At 40.2% G+C, this 25,109-nt stretch overlaps 1 protein-coding gene across 6 annotated transcripts in view; it reads left to right on the top strand.

The window, feature by feature from the left end:
• The first annotated feature begins 1,228 nt into the window (after positions 1-1,228).
• Asph (aspartate beta-hydroxylase) overlaps positions 1,229-25,109 on the top strand; it is a 192,244-nt gene continuing 168,363 nt past the window's right edge. For all 6 annotated transcript variants that reach the window (XM_090338865.1, XM_090338861.1, XM_090338864.1 and 3 more), the window contains exon 1: positions 1,229-1,458. In XM_090338865.1, the coding sequence (XP_090194991.1) occupies positions 1,329-1,458 (130 nt within the window). In that variant the 5' untranslated portion in view covers positions 1,229-1,328. The remainder of the gene's footprint in view (positions 1,459-25,109) is intronic.

Below are 25,109 nucleotides of genomic sequence, written 5' to 3'. Positions count from 1 at the left end.
ACAACACAAGGGACAGTGGTCAGTGGGCCCTTTACCTGCTAATGGTGGAGGGGGGGGGCTGGCAGGCTACAGAAGGCCAAGCAAGCCAGATGGCATGTAGCAACAGCTCTGCATGGCTTCTGTTTCCAAACTCCGGAGATACTCCCAGGGGTTTGCTTTCAAATATGGTCTAGAACTGGTGAAAGGTCTCAGGATTTTGACAACCATGCGTTAAATCAGACCTCTTGCTTGTGTAGACATGATGTTAGCTAATGATGACACCATCTGAAGACATCTCTGACTTGAAGTTCTTGTCAGGCCCATCCAGGCAACAACTCAGAGCCATGTGCTGAATCCGAAGGCAGCGCAGGTCCAGGCGAGCACGCAGAAGGAGATCCACGAACAGGGACACCAAGGAAAGCTCGACCCTAGGTGATAGCCTGGTGGAAGGGGAGTGCTTTCAGATGGGATGGGCACTTGGTGCTTCACATTAACGTTTTTCTGTCTTATTTAAGATGGACTTTGGTAAATAGCGATGGTTCAAACGAAGAAGATTCTTGCTTTCACAGGGTGGTGTAAGCATCAGATCAGTCCGTGTTGCACCACTTCAGGGTTGTCTCAATGCTGGCAAAAAAACACGGGCGTCTTTCCCAAGAAGCAGGTTTGCAAGCCCTGGAGGCATCTGTGGCCCAGGGAAGGAACCAAATCCCCAGAGAGAGGCCCAGAGGCGGCCTGGCCCGCCTCTTCTGCGCGCCGCACACATGTCCACTGGCCCCGCCCCTGGCCCCGCCCCACCCGAGCCTGCCAACTCAGCCAACGCTCGCGAGAGCCCAGTCGGCTTCCACGTTTGCCACGTTCCAAAAAAGAAAAAAAAAAAACCTGAGACACACTGGAAAGCTGAAAGCCACTCACGCTCACCAGCGGCGGCGTCGCGCTAGAAAGGCCGGGAGACTGCAGAGAGAAGGGGCGGGAAGCACCAAAGGGAACCGCCCCCCCTCCGCAGAGGCGCTGGCGATTGGCTCGTATCTACTGTCACTCAGCCTTCCGTGGGTGGGGCGAGGCCGGGCAGGGGCGTGGCCGAGGGGGACTAGCCAGCCGCGCGCTCTCGCTGGCGGTACAGAGTCACAGAGGCTGGGCGCACGCGTGGGCTGGACGCGCGCTGCCGGCACGCGAGGAAAAGTCCTCGGAGACGCGGAGATCCGTGTGATCGGTGTCGGGCCACCCGCGCTACTGCAGGAGCCGAGCGCGGCCTCAGCGTCTGCGGCTTCCCGCGCCTCCTGTGGTCCCCCTCTCCTTCCCGAGCACAGAGGAAGCCCCCCGGCTCCTCTCCAGTCCGCGTGGAGTGCGCGATGGCCCCTCGCAAGAACGCCAAAGGAGGCAGCGGTGGCGGCTCGGGCAGCAGCAGCAGCGGCGGCGGTGGCTCGGGCAGCAGCAGCACGAGCAGCAGCGGCGGCAGTAGCAGCTCCGGAGCTCGGAGAGGTCAGAATCCCTGCAGGCCGGGGAAGGGGGCAGTCCCGGCCGGGAGCGGTGGGGGGCGGGCGAGGGGGCTAGAGGGGTTCCCCGGGAGCCACGGCCGTGAGCGCTGCGGGGGGCTCCTCGCCTGTCCCCGCCGCGCCTCCCGCATCCTCCGCCTCGCACCCCCTTCACGACGCGCTGCCGAGGCCTGGCTCGCCGGGCTGGGCTCGCTGGAGGGCGGGCGCAGCGCGGTCCGCCCCCTCGGCTGGAGCCCCTCCTGGGATCCTGGATCTCTCAGGTCCACTCACCTGCAGGGCGCAGCCGAGATCCAGGCCACACTCAACGCCCTGTTTCTTTTTGTTTATGTTTTGGTTCCCCCCCCCCTTGGTTTTCGGAGATAGTGAAAACCGGAGTTAGAGGACAATTGATCTCGTCCTCGCATGTTTTTTTTCTCTCTTTTTTGGGGGGTGTGGGGGGAGTAGGGGGGAGCTTGAAAATGAGCCAAAGTCAGGGAAAGTAAGTTCTTCCTTGGCCAGCAGCAGCGTTTAGAAGCAACTCAGAGCATAATGTTAGGGTGGGGGCGCGCGGAAGGGGGGTGCTGTGTAGATGGGAAGGGGGAGTTGGGAGTGATTCAAATGCTCTTGGAGGTTATTTTACATAGTTTTAGGTAGTTTTCTTAATCTACCATTAAAATACTAAGGACTGCCATGAAACACCAGCTGGGTTTTTCTATTCTTCCTCCTTTTTTATTAAAAAAAAATGAAATTGACTGGTATTCACCTTACTTCTCTTCCATGTGCTTATCCAGCAGAGAGAACAGATGTTTTAAATCTGTTTCGTCTCCTATTACAGTGGTTCTCGGTTTATTTTATAGTTCCTTTGACTCATATTTAGGGTTATGGAAGTGGAATACACATGTGTACCGAATGTGAGCTGCACATTTCACTTGGAATGATTTGTAGCCTGCACTAGGATCATCATGCAGCGTATTGATCTATGTCGAGAAAATAAATCAGATAACTGATTTCATTTTGAAAAGTATTTCCGTAGTATTTCTTATGGTCTTATTTATTTTCATGTGACTTGTCTGTGTTTTATTGGCTCTTCGTGATCATTCAGAACAAGATTGCCCTATCTATTATTGGTCTGTTATTCCAACTCTCTGAATGGTCCTGGCCCATAATGAGCGTTCAATAAATATTTGGTTAGGAAATGAAACAATAAACGCCAGAAGCAAAGGTAGTACAGTTAAATCCACCGCACACATTTACATTCTGAGAACTAATATTTGTGTTCTAAATGGGAAGAGGTACACAGTTTGAAGTTCAAAGCCCTTCAATTAGTTAATTCACCTTGGACATAAGTAAAAGTTATATTTTGGTTCCCTTGTCATTGCCTGTTAAGACATAGCAGTGGGTGTCGACAAAGCCCCTGGTGGCTGGAGCTACACATTTTTTTCCTAAATATTTCTCAATGACAAGGACCTTCAGAGAAAGTTTTCTGTAGCTGTTTCTGAGTGAAGTGTGTCTCTCTCCTGCTATTGCCCTATTTTCCCCCCTCCACATACCTTCTCAGGATCTCTACATCCCTGTACATTTCTCTCCCTCCCTTTTCTCCCTCCCCCTCCTAGCTCTCCTTACCCAGACCTTCATCTTTCCCCTTTGTCCTTGGGATTGCATCTGAGAAAGTGGCTTTGTCAGAGCTGTTATTGGGAAAAATTAGTTTTGGAAGTGTGTATAATATTCCCCAGCCCTACCCAATAACTAAACCATTTTTTTTTCCTTGCCAATCCTGGGCTTGGGATCAGGGCCTGAGCACTGACTTTGGGTTTTCTCAAGGCTAGAGCTCTACCACTTGAGCCACAGCACCACTTCTGACTTTTTTCAATGTATGTGCTACCAAGGAATTGAATCCTGGTCTTCATGCATGCTAGGCAAGCATTCTAGCAGTAGGCCAAACTCCCAGCCCCTAACTAAACCATAAGCTGTTGAGAAAATGGTAGAACCAGCTTTCTGATGGTCATTTGGAGGTAAACATGTCATGAACTTTTCTGCCTTGACTGGCTTTTAATTGGGATTCTCAATTCTCAGCCTCCTGAGTAGCTAGGATTATAGGCATGAGCCACGGGTACCTTGCTTTAGTATTCTTTTTCTACAGCACTTTTCTTTAGTTGTTGTTTAGTAAATGTTGAGTTGTTACTGTACATCAAAACGGAAGAAGTTTTAGCAGACATTACTATGAAACCTACTTAGTTCTTTGTTCAAAACAAGATATAGATAAGAAATTAGTGTCCAGAAAGGTTTCAAGTTGTCCAGCTCACAGAAATCCACTGAATTACCGGAAGAACCAAAACAAGAGTCCAGGTTTTTCTGTTATTTCATACTACTTGAGTTTTAGATGTCTTTTTTCTTTTGTCAGTTGTGGGGCTTGAATTGTAGGGCCCCAGGAGCTGTCTGAGCCCTTTTTGCTAATGGCTAGCCCTTTACCACTTTGAGCCACAGTGCTATTTATGGTTTTCTGGTGGTTTATTAGAGATAAGAATCTTATACACTTTCCTGCTAGAGCTGGCTTTGAACTGCAATCCTCAGATGTCAACCTCTTGAGTAACTAGGCTTATAGACATGGGCTACCAGTCCCCTGCTGAGTTTTACATTTTCTAATATGTGCTATTTCAAAGGAATTGGAGTTGCTTTAGGTTATCTAGTTGCTTTCTGCCTGGTTCCATAACAAAGTACTGTTTTTGTCTTACTTCATTAAATTTCCTTTGCCTGAAATTATATTTGGAACAATGCATTTGAAAATCTTGGTTTGAGAAGAGTACAAGAGCTCACATAGTAAGCCGCTGAAGGTCATTTTTGCATTGAGAGTCTGAAATTGATAATGACATTGGTCATAATGAAACATTCTTAGATTTTTGTACAAAAGTGTGAAATATAAAGGACCTAATCCTTTAAAGCATGAGTTTTACAGAGCAAAAAACATCAAATAGGTGTTTCTTTCATGGCCTTAAGCTGATTAAAATGAGTTTATCTTTTTCTTATTTTATATTTTATTTCATAGTAGCAAGTTCCTGTAACTATATACTACCTGTGACCAGTAGGTGCCACTGTGGAGTGTTTTTCTCTTCCGGTTTACAGTGTCAGGGTGTAGAACAGCAATTATGTTTAGTTATTTGTTTATTTACTTGTTTATTGATACTGATACTGGGGCTTGAGCTCAGGCCTTGGTGCTATCTCTTGGCTTTTATGCTCAAGACTAATACTCTACTGCTTGAGACATAGCTCTACTTCTGTCATTTTGGTGACTAAATAGAAAGGAGAAATGTCATGGACTTCTGAATTTTCTGCCTTAGCTGGCTTTGAACTATCTTAAGATCTCATTTCTCAGCTGGGGATTTAGCTCAGCGGAAGAGTCCTTGCCTGGCAAATGCAAGTCCCTGAGTTCAGTCCTCAACTCTGGGGAAAAAAAAAAAAAAAAAAAAGGATCTCATTTCTCTGAGATCCTAGGGGATTATAGGCATGAATAACCTGTATCTGACAGCAATTAGATTTTAAAATTACTATTAATATTTAATCTATTGATGAAAAACTACTTTAAAAAGCATAGTAGCCTGGTACGGTGGCTCATGCCTGTAATCCTAGCTACTCAGGAGGCTGAAATCTGAAGATCGAGGTTCAAAGCCAGCCCAGGCACAAAAGGACCTGAGACTCTTTATCTACAATTCAACTCAAGAAAATGGGAAGTGGGGCTTGGCTCAATGGTAGGGCAGTAGCCCTGAGCTGAAGAGCTCAGGGACAGCACCCAGGTCGAATTCAAGCCTCATGACCCCCACCCCCGCCCCACACAAAAGCATCGTTACTGATGTTTAGAATCAAATAAATTTGTTCTGTTTAGATAGAGAAATTCACCACTTTGTTTGATGGATTTATTAAAAAAAAAAAACCAAAATAAAAAACACTTCTGGGTGGTTATTCTTTCTTTTGGTTTTGCTCTCAGGGTGTCTTAGATTACTAAGTCACTGACATAAACAGTGTGCTGCTGATTGTATTCTTGCTCTTTTGAATAAAAAGGCCCTGGTGAAATTCTCTTTTTTTAATCAAGAGATTATCAATTAGGGCAAGTTGCTAGATCCTCCGTTACCCATTCTAAGATGAAATATAGGAAAATGTTTGTGTGCCTCAAGAATTTTACAGCTTTTCGCTGTAATTTTACAGCATTTTGAGTGTCATTTAAGATGCAATGGAGATATTTACCATTTTTCTTCCTTTTTTTAATACAGTATTTGTGGTTAATCTTGGGGCCTTGCATTTTCTAGTTAGGCTTTGTAGCATTTGACCTACTCCACCTGTCTTTTATATTGTAGGCTTTGTTTTTCTTGTTTTGTTGTTCAGTTAAAAGCATTTGTCTAGCATGTTCAGATTGAAACTTTCAGTTGTCTGAGAGTATACTTGAGCATTTAAAAAAACCAAACATATTAATCTGTGATAATCAGCAAGAACTGTTTTTTTTATTATACATTGAAATCATGCCTCATAGAAGAGATTATTAGAAAATAAGCATGTTCGATTTGCATTTTTGGCTAAGTACCAACAGAGAAACAAGGATAAAAGGTTATGTGAGTGATCTAGTTGCCCTACTTTGGGTTTGGAATCAGATTATTTAACTCCTGTGAGGTCTGGTCCTAGTAGGAAAACACCCAACTAACCACCCTACAAAAAAAACCAACAGTGAAATAAATTACACCCTTTTTTTCCAGAGAGACAGTGCAATTTGGGAGACAGAATCTGATTAACTAGATTTATATTATGTTTAAGAACTATGTAGTAGATCACTCAATATATCTGATCTCAATACTCTCAAACAGGAAGACTTACTCTTTTTGAATTCCAATAGCCAAAAGACCAGTTTTACATTGCCTTTCTCTTCTCTGGCATTTCCATTCTAATGGGAAAGGTAAGTTCAAAACTAAAGAGACCATGCAGATCCAAGCAGGCATTTGCATGCTTGAGATTGTGTTAGATGTTAGCTTGTGTGTTTCAAGTAAAATGGATGTCCTTAAGGAAGTGTTTGTAGTGAGGCCTTTTGTATCTCACAGTTTGTTTCATTAGCCTAGCTCTGGAGTTGTTGATATTACAGTTAAGAGGTATCTTAACTTAAAATTTCTCATTAGAGGTTAGATATAATGTAGTCTTTTGATGCTCTTCTAGCTATTGTAGAACACATGTTAAATCGTTTGCTACCTGGTTTGCATACCTCTGTATGTGGTTTTGACTTGCTACCTATACTAATTTATAAAATGTTTTTAAATTAACATCTGTGTTTACAATTAGATTGAACGAAGAACTGGTATGGGCTGCAACCTAAGTGTAGATTAATATACTATGCAAATCAACAAAACTCGTAAGGGTTTTTTTTTTTTTTTAGTTTTTTTCACCTAAGAAATGATGTTTGAGATGTTTGGTATGTTTAACCATTTATTATTTTAAATATTTACATATTTCACAGTGTACGTATGTTTCACCCCCATTACTCTTTACAGTTTTTCTGCTTTTATGTATTACTTAAAACTAAATTGCATATAAAATCCTGTTCCTAAATACAACCCATTTACAGTTTACTGGAATGGCTAAAGAAAAGCCCTAGCTATTGACTGGGAGGTCAGGAGGCCCCTGACTGGCTCCTTTGTGGCTATCCAAGTCCCTGTGCCTGCCTGGCTCTGCACATGTGGGTGGGGTGAGATAAGTCTTTTTGAGTGACTGTATATCTGGTTCGGTCTTATATTTCTTGGCCATTTCTGTTGGAAGATGAGAATTTTTCCCTTACATTTTCTCGATTTCAGGGCTTTAGCTGTTGTTGTTATTGTTTTTTTTTTTTCTTTGTTCTGCCATTAGTGGAAGGCAGGATGGTCTTTTCTTTACAGTTATTGTTATTTTTTAAAACAATTTTTCTTTTTCATTTCTCTGATATTAGGGTATTGTAGGTATTTGTTCTACATTTAGTATTTGTTCTTCGGGGATGTGACTGTAGTTATCTTTTAAAGTTAAATTACTCAATGGATTTAGTTCTAATTAGACTGCTGATAGTTAAAGACAAATCCAGTATAGATGACCTCTTAGACTTAAAGGAATTTCAAGCTTACTTATTCATGCACAAAGATATTGAAATAGGTTAGAGAAAAGTGGGATATTCCTAGTCTTTCTAGGCTTTCCAAGTTTAATGAGCACTTTCACTTGCTGTAGATAGTTTGTGTGCCCCAAAGCAGTGAGGATTAGTAAAAAAAGGAATAAGAAGGAGGCAGAAGTTGCCCAGTTTTAGCTGTGTTTCCAAGGACAGCCCTGGACGTGGCAGAAGTGCTTGCAGCTCTTGGACACATGCCAAGCTTCTGTCCCACAGAATGTGCACTCACATATAACCCAGTGACTCATTCCTTACCAAAGTCAGAAAAGACCATCCTTCATTTTAAAGTGGGAGAACATTGTTGGATTTAATAGTTTTATTCCTCTTACTATTATTGTAACTTTCCTTTCCTGCATTTTGTATGGGCTTGATTGCCATTTCCACCATGCCATAGTGCAGATTCATTGCTACTTTGTACATCTATCCAGTCTGGCTTCTGTTTCTTATTTAATAGAATGTTAATGCAGTTCTTCCTTCTGACTCTGTTTTTTATTTCAATTTCCTGAAGTGGCATACTGGAAAGCTTCTTTGTTCTTAGGTTCACATGCTGATTTTTATTTAGGAAAGTTAATTTTTTTTCGGTTAGGTGAAATTAAAACAAAGTGTAATAAATGTTGAAAGACTGTCTTTGAACTTTCTAAGCCCGATCATTGTCTGAATTAAATCAATTTAGATAAGATGCTTCTTACTGAATTTTAAAAATTGTTTTATGGACTTGCTTTTTGAGAAAGCTGTCTCTCTAACTTTACAGAAATATTTATGTATGCTGTTTTATAAGGCTGTATTTGTTTGAAATGTTATTTACTGATTTACTATATATATATGTAAAGAGAGAGAGAGAGAGAGAGAGAGAGAGAGAGAGAGAGAGAGAGAGAGAGAGAGAGATAAAGGAATAAAGAATAATGAAAACCAGTGCCAGTGGCTTCTGCCTATAATCATGGCTACTGAGGAGGTTGAGCTCTAAGGATCACAGGGAATCTTGGCCAGGCAGGAACATTCACAGGATTTTTATTTCCAGTTAGCTAGCAGAAATCAAAAAATAGACCTGTGGTTTAGGTGTTAGAACCCTAGCCTAGAGCAAAAACTGTAGACAGCAATAGACCCTGGGTTCAAGCCTCAGTACTCCCCTTCCTCCCATTAAAGAGTAATATAATGATGTCACCACATGACTGTTCTGAAGTAATGTGGTAGGCATACATTTTCTTAGACATATATAAATTCATGCTACTAATAATGCTGTATATAATGTTATGATGTACATTGGAGTGCAATGAATCCATACATTATAAAATATAGTTTTTGTTAAAATATGTAAAAACTGCTTAAGATGTTATCTACATTCACATATACATACATATGTACACATGTGCTACTTTTGCATGTAATAAAAGTTTGATGACCACCTACTTGGTATTGTAGTTGTGTATGAGGTACTTGCCAGTTGTTTTGCTAGGCTCTGGAGTGAAAACAGGAGGAAACCTTAGACTCCTTGTCTCCATTCTGTCTGATACCATTCGTTCTGCAGTTGCTTTGCAATCACCGTAGAATCTGGGAAACACAGGACTTACCACTGATAGATAATATCATTATGGAGTCAGAAATTACCCAGTTGTTGCTTCTCTCTGGGGCAGCAACACAGGAACGCGGAGGGACACAAGGCTACCCTGTAGTCCCCCGGGAGCTGAGCGAGATGGTAAGTATCCATGACCCAGCCCTCCCCCAATTACGGGGGAAGAAAAAACCAGGCTGAGTCAGAAGCAGTGTTAACCATGAAAGCGCATCAGATCTCTCTGCTGATCTCTGCTGATCTGATCTGTTCTCTCATGCTCTCTCTTTATTGCGTCAGACAATTAGTTATATACTGTTGGGGATAGGAGAAGATGGGAACTGGGAAGCTAGCCAATAGGAAGAGGGCCACCATGCTATCACTAAGGGTCTGGGTGGGGCTTTCAGGTACTGTGCAGAACAGGTGCAGGAAAGCGCTTGAGACCTGCTCTGCTTTGAGACCCGTGAAGCTGGGGTGGGGGGCTCAATCGAGTCATGTACACAGAGATGCCTTAAGAGAGGTATGCAAGGAGTGAATGCCTGGCCAAAGCCCTTTAATTGTAGCTGAGCCAGAACCAGGCCTCAGAGATGGAGGTCAGGCCCCAACACCCAGTCTGTATTTAAAGTGTACACCTCACCTGTCTACCCTAAAGGTGGGTAAGGATGGACTGACTGCTATCTTCTCATGACTACTTTATAGTTTATCTCCTTTCTCTGCTCTTTCCATGTCTGTTTATTTGGTGTATGCAGTAAGACCAGCCCCATCTGGTCTGTGGGGTTCTGGAGTACAGACTTGGGATTTGAACTTAGGGTTGAATGAAATGAATCCCCATACTTTAGTTTTATGTCTGCAGTTCCTCACTTTATGAATGGGCCACTTTTCATTGACTAGCCTCTTGAAGACTATTTTGTTTGATTTCTTGCTGCTCTACTCTACTTATACTTACCTGTGCATGTGTCTCAGTGTTATTCTAAGTCAGAAACTCGTTGTTGTGTCTTAGTGTTAAATTAACCTTTATTAGATATTGCTTAAAAACATAAACAAGGGGTCGGGGGTTTGGCCTAGTGGTACAGTGCTTGTCTAGCATGGGAAGACTCAGGTTCAATTCCTCGGTACCACATACATAGAAAAAGCTGGAAATGGTGCTGAGGCTCAAGTGGTAGAGCTCTAGCCTTGAGACAGTCCAAAGACTGGGCTCAGGCCCTGAGCTCAAGCCCAGGACTGGCAAAAAAATAAAACAACAACAAAAAACAACCCATAAATGACACAAAAATCATGGTTTCCATGTATTATCATACCTACAATGAATAAGTTCTCCTTTTTTAAAATCAGTTTGTTGGTTTTACATATTTGCTACTGCTTTCTAGAATATTTCTAAATCTTGAACATTTGGATTATTTTTGTAGTAGGTAAAGAGCATCTCCCAGAATATAGTTATTCACATTAGTGAGTGTGTGTGTGTGTGTGTGTGTGTGTGTGTGTGTGTGTGTGTGGTTTGAACTCAGGGGTTGGGCACTGTCCCTGAGATTTTTTTTGCTCTTTAGCTCAAGGATAGCTCTCTACCACTTCGAGCCATAGTGCCACTTCTGTTTTTCTGGTGGTTTATTAGAGATAAGAGTCACAGACTTTCCTGCTTGGCCTGGCTTTGAACTGTGAATCTTATATCTCATTCTCCTGAATAGTTAGGATTATAGGCATGAGCCACCACTACTCAGCCTGTGTAATACATTTTGTTGAAGATTTATATTTAAGTATGATATACAGTGGTAAAATTTAACATGTGAATTGTAGAATTTAACATATTGCTTAATGTGTTTAACTTAGTAGGGTTTTTCTATTACCTACTTGTTGGCTTACTTTTGAGTTTTATTTAAGACATAAAGTCATAAAATTTTGTCTAACTTTCTCCTGAAAGATATGACATTTTGCATTATAACATTTAAACATCTACACTACTGGACATAGTAGTATATATTGGAAATATATATTTTCAATGGATAAGAAAAAACCCTCTAAAAATGCATTGAATCTGTAGATTTAAGTTTAGAATCCATGCGTTATTGATACTGACATTCCTTGTTAGTGGTATATCACTACATCTGTTCAGATATTAAATTACTTTTTGCCTTGTTTTGAGGTTTCGTACTAGGTTTTGAATTTATGCCTTGTGCCCACTCATCTTGCTTGCTCACAGCTGATGTTCAGTGCTTGAGCCATTCCTTTAATTCAGCTTTTCTTGCTGGTTAGTTTGGTGATGGACTTTTGTGAATTTCTTTGCTGGAGCTTGCTTTGGATTGTGCTTTTCCAGATTTCAGCCTCCTTAGTAGCTTGGATTACAGGTGTAAGTCACTGGCACTGGCTTTCATGCCTCTGTAAAAAAAAAAAAAGAACTGTTTGTGATTTGTTATGTAGATATCCTATCCTATGTATATGCAGTCTTGTCTCTATTTTCAGTCTTCCCTTGCCTTACTGTCCCATTGAATTACATATCTAAGACTATATTGAGTGGAAGAAGTGGAGATGTGGCTCAAGTGGTAGTCCCAATCAAGAATGCAGTTTCAGGTTCAAGTTCCAGTATAGGCACCAAAAGGCCTGGGGAGGGGATGATAAGAAAGGGAGAGGGAAATAGGGGGAGAGGAAGAGAGAAAGAGATTAATGATAAATCTGTTATCCAATCTTTGTTCTAGCAAGTAGAATATAACATCTAGGTGTATCAGAAGTTTTTAAATAGAATTATGGAGATTCTTGTGCACTTCTCATTTATGAATAATTTTGCTTTATTGAAGAAAGTACTGCTTGATCAAGTTATCTGTTTTATACATTGATTTGTTTGCTAATGTCCTGTCCATTGCTTTGCATCTGTGTTCGTGCTACATGTAGGTCTGCTACTTACTTTCTTCTTCCCTCTTTTCTCTTCATCTTTTTCTTCTTCAACTTCATCCTTATTTTGCTACTAGTTAGAATTAATAATGAAAATTTGCTTCACATCTATTGAGACACTATATATCAGTTTTCTCCTTTGTGTGTATTTGGTAAATTATAATATTAGATGTTCATATTTAAAACTAATCTTTACATTTCTTGGGAAGACGCTACCTGCTGATTTTATATACTGATATATGTGTCAATATCAATATCATGTATAATATTGGTACATCAATATGATTAATTTAGTTTGGTTAGTATAATCATGAGTAAAATAAACCTGTAGTAATGTAAAATTGTAACCCCTCTGTACATTACCCCAGCAATAAAATAAAATAGACCTGTAGTTTTCTTTCAGGTTACTTTATGTACAGGCTGAATTTGGGAGGATTTCCCCATTTTCTCTTTATTTGCATTTCTTGCAGAGGATTGATTAGTTGGCAGAACTCATTTCCTTTCATATTAGACAATGTTCTATGGGTAGCTATGAAGGAAAAGGGCTTAAGTTTCAAAATGTGTCTAGCACTACTTACATCTTATTTCTGTTGTTGAGCTTTTGAGCTCAGGGCCTGGGTACTATCCTTGAACTTTTTTTAGTTCAAGGCTAGCACTCTACCACTTGAGCCACAACACTACTTCTGGCCTTTTCTGTTTATGTGGTACTGAGGAATGGAACCCAAGGCTTCATGCATGTTAGGCAAGCACTCTACCACTAAGCCACATTCCCCTTCTCTTCTTGAGTTTTTTTTTTTTTTGGCCAGGTTATATGTTTCCTGTTCCTTTGTAGGCACATTTGAGTAAGTTGTAGCTTCACAAATAGCTTCTATCTTTTAAGTTTCACATGTTTTGGCAAAAAGTTGCTTGTGGTTTTAGGTCTTCTTTTAGGAACAGAATATAGCCATTGTATGCTTACTACTTTACTATCATAAAAAGTACTTGCAAAAATCACTAATCACTTCTTTTATTATTCCTGCTTTTAGATCCTAAAAATGTTTCACTGAATTAAGGTGAGAAGTCTTTTTAAAAATACATGGCATATGGGGCCAGGAGTTTGGCCTAGTGGTAGAGTGCTTGCCTTGCATGCACGAAGACTGGGTTCAATTCCTCGCTACCACATACATAGAAAAAAGCTGGAAGTGGTGCTGAGGCTCAAGTGGTAGAGCTCTAGCCTTGAGAAAGTCCAAGGACAGTGCTCATGCCCTGAGCTCAAGCCCAGGACTGGCCAAAAAAAAAAAAATACATAGGATATAGAAGTGTCCGAGCAAAGCTAAGCAATTTAATACTGATAAATTAGTTTGATTTGCTTGATATGATCCCTCTCTTCCTACTTAACAGATGTGGACTAACACTACTTATATTGATTTGTTCAAGACTAAACTTCTCCATGAAAAAAAGCACAATGCTTATTTTCTTGAATTTGAAAACTTATTTATTTTATGGTTTATGACTAATTTGTCTATTTGTAAATAGTGTATGTAGAAATCTAGGATGTCTGGCCAAGATCCAAAATACAATTGCTGACAAGTTCCATTGCTGCTGTGGAAGTATTAATAGGTTGATATGTGAAACATAGCCCTAGTGCTTCAGTTACATGTTTCCTGAATAGGATCATAAATATGCAACATTGTAAAGATAATAATTATATATGTGCAGGTAAAAAGCTCTTAAGCCAACTTGTATTTATTTTGCTGTTCTTCTCCAGAAGTAGTGTTTAATAATTTATGTTAAAAGTAAGTCCTCAGGTTGATTTTTAACAGTGTCTTGTGATCCATCAACTGCTGGAGGTGAATGAGTAAAGATAATAGGGTAAGATAATGAGAGAGCACAGTTTACTTGCTTCTAGGCAAGATATAAACTCTACACTGTATTCCAGACCTGGGCACTCCAGTGCCTTTCTCTGCATTCTCAGTTTATGTTTACTCATCTTTTCAATAACGTTTATTTCAAGTATTCCACCCCTTGGGTCCTGTTCCCTTTCAGTTTCAGTAGATGCTTCCCTCCCATTTTTGGAGAGAAACCAGAGCAAAGTTTTCAAGTGCTCTCCTCTGGTACATGAAGGGTAGAGATCGATCTTGGAGTTGCTTGAAGATGATAGAATTTACACCATAGCAATGAAGGTTCCATAGAGACTTGTAGTAAAAGCTTTACAAATATATTTATTATATGTAGTCATGCTGAGAGTACCATTAATGCCTTCATTGATTTTTAAGGGTGCCATGTATTGCTAGGATATGCTAGAGCCAAACACCTGACTTTCTGACAAATTTACATTTAAAAGAAAGTAAAGTTATGGCTGGCTCTAGTTGTGGAGTGATCAGTAGCTCAAAATACCTAAACCCATGTCATGCTGCTTATCCACTTTCAGCCAATGCCATCATCCTCACTTTAACTCCATCAATATTTCTAGAAGGCATTATTATCCGTAAGGTGTACATGTTTGTTATTGATACACAGAAGCCAATGGGCTTTCCTTTCCCGCTTCCATAGAGCAAGAACTCCGTCTTTAGTGGTTCTGTTGCTTTAAGCTGTGAGATTGCTATGATCCCTGAGATCAAAGCTGATATTACTGGCCACACATAGTTATCGGCTTCTCAACCCTGCCAAAGTAACCTGAAAGCAACCATGGATAGTAGCCTTGTCACACAAGTATAACTATAATAAAACTTAATAGACACAGAAATATGAAATTATATGATCTTCTCACATGGTAAAATTTCTGTTCTGGAGTGTTCTCAGTTCTTAAAGTGAAATCATGCTTTAGCTCCTGGCATTTAGGAAAACAAATAAAACACAACCCAAGAGGTCAGCCAAAGTTTACTCACCCCAGTTTAGAGTAATTACTGAGGCCAGGAGGGATAGTAACATAGGGGATTGTTGCATTCATCTTCATTTTTCTCTCCAGTGCTGAAGTAAATGCCTGGGCATAGTAAGTAAGTACCCTAGTGTGTGGCATCAAGAATGAAAGTAGATACTTAGTGTATAGGAAAGACATTTTATTATTGGCAAGAACTGATGCAAGTAAATATTCCCCCTTTGTTAGAACAAAATGAAGGTGAAGGGAGAGGTACATCTTCTTAGGTTTATGTCACAGGCAAGAAAAGTTTGATTGATGTTAGAAGTGAAAGAGCTGAATAAACAGCAGAGCTATTAGAATTTATGATTTTTTTTTTGCTGTTGTTGTAGAGATTTAGATGGGTCAAACCCATCAAGTGTTAGTGTTAAGGTGTCGTGAAGATATCATGAAGCGAGTTTGCCAAAGGCTATGGAGTTGCTTCTATAGGAAGCTAGTCTACAGCTAAGAGAGATTCCCCAAGTACTCTTTTTTTTTTTTTTTTTTTTTTTTTTTTGTGGGGCTTCAGCTCTGGGCCTGGGCACTGTCCCTCAGCTCTTCAGCTGAAGGCTATTGCTGTACCTTGAGCCACAATCCCTATTTCCCTTTTTCTAGTGATTAATTGGAGATAAGAGTCTCACTGGACTGGGCTGACTTTGAACTGCTATCCTTAGATCTCAGCCTCCTGAATAGTTAGGATTACAGGTGTGAGCTACAGTACCCAGTCCAAATACTCCTTCATTTGTTTTTTTGTTAATTCTGATTTGAAGAAAGTTGGGCAGAAGCAGATGTTTTATTGTTTTATTTTTTGTGGTTGTTGTTCTTTTCTGAAATTAGAAAAACTGCTGATTTTGCAGGACTTCAGTTTTCCTTTTTATTTTTAAACATAACTAAAAAGTAGGCTATATTTATCTCTGTGAATAATGGAGTGTGGGGTAATTTGTTAACTTTTTTCTTCCCTTTTTTTATTCCTTGTAAGAATTATGACTATTTCTTACTTTGCCAACTTTCAATAAAAGTTACAAAGGTATAAAGTGAGTAGTTTTTTATTTGTGAAGAACATTTTGGACCAGTTTATGCTTTAGAATGCAGTATCTTTAAAGTTCTAGATTATTAGTCTCTCCAGAGTTATTTGTATCTTACTGTCCCATACACCTTGTCTTTGATATTGTTTTTTTCCAAAGTAGATGTGTGTCCGTTTTTCTCACCATTGGATCGTAAGCTAAGTTGCTTCTGTGCAGCAGGGCAGAATTTTGAGGGATTTTTTTGAGTGAATGAATAGTCCAGAATTAGAATCCATGTTGGCCTTCAGAGCTGGAAGTACCTTGTTTTGTTGTCTGAAAGTTTTCTATTTCCAATGACACTGTTATCTAGAGTGCTATTAAAAGTACTTGGTCAGTACTATGGAAGATGTGCAGTCTGGTCAGAATGGTACCTACAAAATGTACCTGTGTTTTCTGCTGAGACATAGTTGTCTGTACCTTGCATATAGCTTTCAGACTTTAAGCTTTGGGGTAGTCATTGTCTCTAGTCATTGGGGTCCTAGAATGGGTTTAAAGCAACTTGAATTACTGAGTGCGAGTGTGGAGATGAACACAGTGTTAGTTAGCATGCATGTACCATCAGTTCAGAGTTCAGTTTGGAGAAGCACAGGTAGGCGAGGTGTGGAATTCACCTAGTTAAAAACCATGCTTTTCTTGTTGTTTTTGCAGTACTTCATCCGTACCATATGTTTTTATTATTGAGTTGTGATCAAAGTAATTCTTATTTATATTATATGATGCAAGCTGTACAGTGAGTTGACATGGCATAGACTTAAGCTTTAGTTCCAAGGGCTCAAAAACCACAGCTCCCACTTGTGCCTTCTGTGTATTTCGCCTCTGTTGATCTCAGAAAATTAGAAGACATAGTGAGGAAACTCATGGGACAAATATGTCATTTTAATTAGGAAAAGAAAGATAGATTCAGAGCAATGTACTCATGTGTTATGGCAGTGCTAGGCAAAGGATAAAAGTTATTCTTAAGTGCCTAGAAAAGAAAGCTTAAGAGACATTCCAGATTTTTAAAATCCAGATCAACAGTAATTTAATGAGATGCATCTTGCTTGGCTTTATAGACTACTCCCAGTACAATCTTTTAATATGCCTTGCTTTTGCCAAGGTATTTAAAGAGGTTTGATGAATAGTTTTTCAAAGGCCAAGTTTCTTTTTTAAAAAATTTCTTTTAGTTTGCTTCATTCTCCCTCAGGAACTTGTCTGCATGGTAGGTGATATTAGTGAAAGAGTAAGGGTGTGGAGCAGCTAGTCAGAATGGTGGTTTTGAGATGAGGGGCTCTGTGCTAGGGACACTGCTGGAAGTGACAGAAGATGGAATGAGGGTCTGGGTGTGGGCAAGGAAAGGCAGGATGCAAGCTCCCTGGAGAACTCTATGAGATATCATCCAATCGTCTTTCCTAGATCATGTCCCCACCAGTCTTACCCATCTCATACCATTTTCTAAGGATTGGCACATGTACTCCCGATTGAGAAAGTGTAAAGGCTACAGGTAGGGATGCTATTTTGAGTCTTTAACTCCCCTTTTCCTTCATGGGGAGCAGGAAATGCTTCTCTTACCCCTTGTCATGTTGTTCTAAAATAAATCCTTGATTAGTAAACTTTCACTTTGTGTGATTCCCCTTGTTGGAAACCTTCTACAGATATGTTACATGTGCAGCTCAAAGACCTGTAATCTTGCTTTGAAACTGAACTGAAGGGATGGGTTCCTCATCCATTATTAGAGGAGGACAAGATTACCTCAGTGCACTGCATTTTCTAGTTGTCTCCACAAGTATTCTTACCATTGGAACGGTTATTTTTACTTACAAATTAACGTCTGAATCCTTTGCTTTTACCTGTGTGGCCATATTTCCTGGTTACTTTGCTTTTGAAAGATAGGATATGTTATCTTTATATTTTTCCTTTTTTTTTTTTAAGAACAAGGATATGCTCCTGTGTAGCTAGCTACAAAGCTATATTCAAAAATAGGAAATTTAGTTCAGGAGCTATTATTTTTGTGTAATATGCAGTCTTGCCCTCAAAATTTCCTATTTTAGTTTAGTTTAGTTTAGTTTTGTCGGTCATGGGTCTTGAACTCTGGGCCTGGGCATTGTCCCTGAGTTCTTCAGCTCAAGGCTGCTGCCCTTGAGCCACAGTTCCACTTCTGGTTTTCTGGTGGTTAATTAGAGATAATAGTCTCATGGACTTTTTAGTGCCCAGGCTGGCTTTGAACTGAGATCCTCAGATTTTGGCCTCCTAAATAGCTAGGATTGTAGGCCTGAGCCACCACGCCTTTCTTTTTTATTTTAACAATGTTCTTGAAACTTCTTAGCCTTGAATTCTTGATATCTCTCGTGTGTGTGTGTGTGTGTGTGTGTGTGTGTGTGCGTGCGTGCGTGCGTGTGTGTGTGTGTGTGTGTGTGTGTCTGTCTGTCTGTCTGTCTGTCTGTCTGTCTTTATCCATTATTAGGTAGATACACTGAACACAGAAAAGAGAAACTAATTTTTATTTTTCTGGTTGCAGTTGTTTGGTAATTTAATTTTGAGAGCCAAGCTTTTGTGAATTAGAATAATAAATTTTGAGAATTAGAAGAAACAAAAACATAATTGTCTATGATATCATTTTTTTTGAGACCCATGAAACAGAATTCACTCTAACTTGGCTACTGACTCCCAGCCAAAAAATTTTCCATATATAATCTAGTAGCAGAAAAAAAGCATTAATTGGGATAGATTAGAAAGAAAAATATAGCCAGGTGATTAGTGGCTCATGCCTGTAATCATAGCTGCTCAGGAATCAGATCTGAGGATCACAAGGCAGCAAAGTCCATGAGTCTCTAATTTCGACTTTACCACAAGAAGACCAAGATGTGGTGCTGTGGCTGAAAGTGATAATATGCTAACCCTGAGCAGCAGAGCTTAGGGACGGAGCCCAAGCCTAGAGTTCAAACTCCAAGGCCAGCAAAAAAGGAAGAGAGGAAAGAAAGAAGGAAGTAAGGGAAGGAAGGAAAGAAGGAAGAAAGGAAGGAAAGAAGGGAGGGAGGGAGGGAGGAAGGTGTGTGCATACATATGAAGAAAACAAATGCTATAAAATATTAATAATTTGTAAATCCAAGTGATGAATAGAGAAGGGCTTCATTGCACTTATCCCTTTCGCTGCATATAAATTTACAAGTTTCATTTGTAAGATATTGGAGACATAGAGAACATAACAAATAAATTCATTTTTCAAAGAAGCCAAAGAATTTAAGCGTTGACATGATGTTAGGTGGTATAAAATTATCCAATTGAATTTGAGGGAAAAATGATTACCGTAGAACTTCTCCACAACTTAATGAATGATATTCTTCAAACTTACTGAGAGTTTTTTTACTTTTAAGCTCAATGGTATTCTGCCTTCAGATTTTAAGATCTTCTTCCTTACTGGCCCCGTATGAGCCATAACTGGGCTTCTGCCAGTGACTAGACTTCATAGACCTACTTTTTTATTTTTATTGCAAGTCTTGAATTAGAACTTGCAGTTTGGAAAATGATGCATGGAAATCCTGTTTTCATCCTGAGTAATTTGGTACTATGCTTAAGAACATGAATTTCACACATTCAGCATGATGAAAAGTAAACACTTTCAATCAGAGATGCCATTGAAAATAATGAATAGAAAAATCATAGACTGGGAGAAAATGTTATATCGTATGTCTGTTGAAGAATAAATATCTAGGAAATACAAAGAAGCCCTATAATTTGATTAAAAGTAGGCAAATGGCTATTGGTTGCTCATGCCTGTTATTCTAGCTACTCAGGATGCCGAGATTTAGGACTGAGATTTAAACACGGTCCAGGCAGGAAAGGCAGTGTGACTTTTATTTCCAGTTAACCACTAAAATAACTGTAAGTAGAGCCATGGCTCAAGTGATTGGTACTAGCCTTGAGCAAATAAGCCCATTTAGGCTCTGTATTAAAGCCCCAGCACTGGAGGGGCCTCTCTCCCCCCCCTCCCCCACACTGGGCCATATTCCCAGCTCAGAAATTTTATTTATTTTTTGAGTAATACTGAACATATGTCCTGAATCTAGCAATTCTACATGTGTAAGAGAAATACAGGTATATTTAGTGATCACTGAGGATCAGAGACCCCCTATGGAATATAATAATCTACTGAACTCAAGGTGTGTTTAAATGGTGTAGTAATTGCATGTAAGGTATTCTTATCGATCCTCCCATATACTTTAAATCATCTCTATATTACTTACAATCACTAATATGATATAAATTATGGTAAATAATTGTGAAGCAGCAGTTTAAGGAATGACAAAGAAGTCTGAACATGTTCAATACAGATCTCATAAGCCTAACTCCACTTTCCATCTTCAGTTTTTGAAGCTGTTGAAGAGGGCAAGTAATCATAATAATCTGTAAAAGAATATTTCATTGGCCTTCTTTTTTTTTTTTTTTTTTTTTTTTTGGCCCCCTTCTCTTTCTGGCCCCGCTCGCTCCGGCCCCTTCTCGCTCTGGCCCCGCTCGCTCTGGCCACCACTCGGTTGGGCTCCGCTTGCTTGCTTTCGCTCTCTGTCGCTTGTTGCAGTCTCGTCTCTGCCACTTCCGGCTTGTTTGTGTATGTGGGATACCGAGGAATCGAACCCGGGTCTTTGTGCATGCTAGGCAAGCACTTTAACCGCTAGGCCAAACTCCCGGGCCCTTCATTGGCCTTCTTCATCATTCAAAGTTATAAGCAGCTGAATGAATGTATTTGAGTATACTCCATCACTTGTATATCCTCATCTATGCATACGAGGTTGCATACAAGGAAATTATACTCATCACTGGAAAGGAGTAACTGCTACTTCAGATAGCAGGCATGGTGGAAACATGAAACATATAAACCAAACTACAAGAGCAGATACAACTAATTTTAGGAAAAACAAAAGGCAGGACAGTGGGGTGACCTCCAATGATGGGCTGAAAATGGAATGACCAGGAGGGAAGGAACTAAAGTAGACTCACTGTTCTACATCATTTTTTCCCCCCAGTCGTGGGGATTGAACTCTTGGCCTGGGTGCTATCCCTGAGCTCTTCAGCTCAAGGCTACCACTATACCAGTGGGCCTGAGTGTCGTTCCTGAGCTCTTCAGCTCAAGGCTATCACCCTACCCCTTGAGCCACAGCACCACTTCCAGTTTTCTGGTGGTTAACTGGAGATAAGAGTCTCAGGGACTTTTGTACCCCGGCTGGCTTTGAACCTTGATTCTCAGATCTCAGCCTCCTGAGTAGGTAGGATGACAGGCATAAACACCTGGTGCCTGGCATTGTTGTACATCTTGATGTAAGTAAGGCTTTGTGTACATTAGAGTATACATTTTTTAGAACTCAGGGAAAGCATGCTTATCATCAATGTTTTTTATTTTACATGAATTATTCATTAAGGACTACAAAGAAATGTTGAAATATAGTTTATGGTATGCAACCTGAAGTATATTAGAGAGATGTACTGAAGTATATGATTTACTTTAAAATGCATTATTCAAATCGGATGGATTAAAGATTGGATATGCAGGAGTGAGCAATCCAATAAACCATTAATAATGTAATATAAGTGATATTTGTACAGATACTTTCTATAAAATTCATTCAGATTTGTTGTAAATTTGGAAATTTTTATAATAAAACATTGAGGAAATACTCAAGTAATCTGACATACTTTTTCCAAATCAAATAATGTTTGATTATAAATAAATGACTTGTCACTTCCTTTACTTGAGCCTAACTTACAAAATCACTGTGAAACATTTTATTACCCATCTCTGTCTGCCAGGGTATTAATATGAATTTAATGTGAAGTTCCTTCCCTTTCTTCTAGTCATTGTGCTTGGTTAGACAAACTTAATCTCAATTTCTGGTTCTTGTCCATTGTTGGGACAGATTCCTTAGCACGAAAGTCATTTTCTGTTTTTGAGTCTGGTTGGTTTAGCTCAGAACTCATTTTCAATGCAGAAGTCCTGCCTCCTTTGGAGATTGGGCAGAGAGGACTGCGGGACAGATCGAGTGTTGAGTCATCTTTCACAGTCTACCTTTTGCCTCTCGGCTTTGGTTGTTCAGGAGTGGGGGTGGGGTAGGTGGTGAAGGGCATGAGACAGCCACTGTGACAGTTTCCTGTGTCAGTGGCTAAGATTATCTGGCATGTTGCCCCACTGTGACAGGTGTCCACTGTTCCCTCTGTGGTTTTTGGACGGTCCAAAGGAGACCTTCCCCATGTCATACAACTTTTTCCAACCCCTATATGGGATCTGCTGCTGACAGAATGCCCCACCACTACTGTTCCCAGAGTCCCCTGCCTGGCATTCAGCCCTTTAGAGGGAGGTCCTGACAGGATGGCAAGCCCTGGTACTGCCCATTTGCATTCCTGAGAAACTGACTCACATCTTAATTTGCTGGGCATTTAGGCTTCTTTGTAGTTGGAGCCATTATCTCCCCCCACCCTCCAGTCCTCTGCTGCTTCAGTGTTGGGTAGGGCACTTGCTATTACTTAAGTAAATGTGTCCTGGCAAATGACACGGCAGGCTTTTGGCAGGCATACTAGTTATGTTTGCAATTCCCTCTCGGTATTTCTTTCTAGCTTGTCATTAAGTAGGGGATGTTTGAAATTCACCAATAAATATCCATATCTTACTAAATCAGTTCAACATTGAGAATATTATACAGAAATGTGGTTTTTCAGTCTTTTAGCAAAGCTCTAAAATTTCTTTTGAAGAGAAGTTTGTAAGAATATTTGCAGTTCACACAATTTGAGAAAAGGATGCTTTTAGTGCAGTATTTGTTTATTTATTCATTTCTTGGCAAGGTATAGACTGCAGAGTGAAGAAGCAGTTCTGTAAGACTGCCCTTACTTCAGATGGTGATGGGGTTGCCGAGGCTACCATGACTTTACAATAAATGATTTCAAATTTGAGAAGCCTTCCAGTTCAGTAGTTCACTGGAATGAATTTCAGAACTCAGGAAAGTTTTGTACTGTGAGACAATACAATTCAGAAAGGATATAATTCATAGGGTGAAGTCTGGAAAATTTGTGTTATCCGTTGGCACAGAGAACCATTGACACTCATATGTCATGTTACATATTATAGGAAGTATTGCATCTGCGGAGCCCATTGAAGCCTTTAGTAACTAAGGTTTATTGGGGTTGGTCACAGTCTGTGTGGGTGGCTAAACTAAGTTTTCACTTTGTTTTTCTAAAGAATCTGTCTTTAATTAACCAACAAAAAATTGGATTGAAGGTTTGGTTCAAATGGTAGAGCACTATCTAGGAACGAGAAAGACTAAGCAAGAGAGATCTCACTTCTGTGAGTTAAGCTTTGGTACTTTCCACCTCCTCCTCACCCCTCCTCCCAGCCCCTTTCCCCCCCAAAGAAAGAAACTTCTGGTTGCTACTGTGAAAGTTATTAAGGATTGAAGTTACTTAGGAGATGATAACAATTTGAGTTTGGATCAGTGACACTTGATAGGCAGAAACTTGTTTCTTGACAAGGTTTGTCATTTCATGACTTGAACATATAATACTTAAATTTTAAAAAACAATAAACAGAGATACAAGAAGAATCCTCATTTTGGAATAGTTGTTATTTGCAGCAACCAGATGGAAAAATACCTTCAGAGATGAGTGACAGAAGTGTCAAGGATGAATCTCCGGTTTTTAACTGTAGCAGATATTGTTTGTTGATTTAGTATGTGAAAGAGGAGAGGAGAAAAGATGATGGCTAATCACAGATATGCTGAGTTTGGGATTTCTGTTAGTCTTTCAGATAAAATACTGAGGAGGCAGGTAGGTAGTTTGGGAGCCAAAGGAAAGAAAAAAAAAAATGGGCCCTGTAAGTTGCTGAAGTTAGCTTGAAGATTGGCATAGGACCAATATAGAGAATTCTCCTCCAAAATCTACTAGGGAAGAATGACCTAGCAAAGGAGACTGAAAATTAGAAAGTCCAGAGGAATGGTAGGAAGACTAGAAGATTCTAAATTGAAAAGAATATGTATGAAAGATGGAGAATTCTACGAAGGACTCAAAACAAGATGAAGGCAGAAAGCTTCCTGCTACATTTAATGACACAGATGTCATTTGTGTGACAAGTAGAGTTTCTGCCTTTGAGTCATGTGTGGAAGCCAGATGGACAATTACATATAGGAAGAGAGTTGAGGAAGTTACAGTTGTGTTGAAGATTGTGTTTGTGAGAGGAAGCTGGAAGACAGGTTGGCCATGGTGAGAGGAAACGGAAGTAAAGGCAGTGAAATAGACCTAAGGAAGTGAGGGATAAGTTGGGTCAGGTGAGTACAAGTGAGGACAGTTAGCATTGCATAGTCAGACATTTCCTGCTTAATGCTTCTACCTTTTCTGTGGAAGGAGAGGCTATGGAAGTTTTTAAGATAAGATGGAATAGTTTAAGGATAGGAAAGTTTAAACAGTTGTTACAGACAGTGGGAAGGTGAGTGCTCTAAAGAATGTGGTGGGCTTGAGAGCCATTTCCTTGCCTAGCTGAGGTTGGCACACTGTGTTGGGTTACTGGTTCTCATTGTGGTACCCTGCTGCTATGATGATCATGGAAGAGTGCATCCAAACAGGTAGTCAGAGCCAACTGATACAGTGTAAGGTAGAGCATCTGTGTTAGTAAGGGATTTAAATGAGGCACTGTGTACTTGTGGTTAGATGGAAAATGTGAGCGTACAAGATGAAGGATGTGTTAATCAACTTGATGTTACCCTTGTGAAATACCTCAACCAAATGATTTAACTTAAGGTTTTGGAGATTCTAGTCCAGATGCTTTTGGCTTGTGCTGAGGGCAGCACATCATGGTATGTGTACATGGTGGAGCAAATCTCTTACTTCATGAGCTAGGAAAATTGAGAAGACTGTGGGGTCCCATAGTGTCTTTGGAGGGAACACCCCCCAGTGACCCTGTGCATTTCTGAAAGGCCCACCTCCTGATGAGCCCATGATTCATTCAGTTGAATCACACTGGGGACCAAGCCATGGATCACTAGAGGTATGCCGCCCATAGTCACGCCATAGCAAGGGGACAGGAAGAAAGTAGAAGCTAAAGAAATACAAGATCTACGCTGGATCATCCAAGCTGGATGACAAGCTGGAAGAATAGGTTGTGATCACAATGTGACCATTTCCT

This window comes from Megascapheus bottae, chromosome 9 (assembly GCF_031878675.1).
Source record: "Megascapheus bottae isolate mThoBot1 chromosome 9, mThoBot2.hap1, whole genome shotgun sequence".
NCBI lineage: Eukaryota > Metazoa > Chordata > Mammalia > Rodentia > Geomyidae > Megascapheus > Megascapheus bottae.
This window is presented reverse-complemented; position numbering and strand designations above follow the sequence as displayed.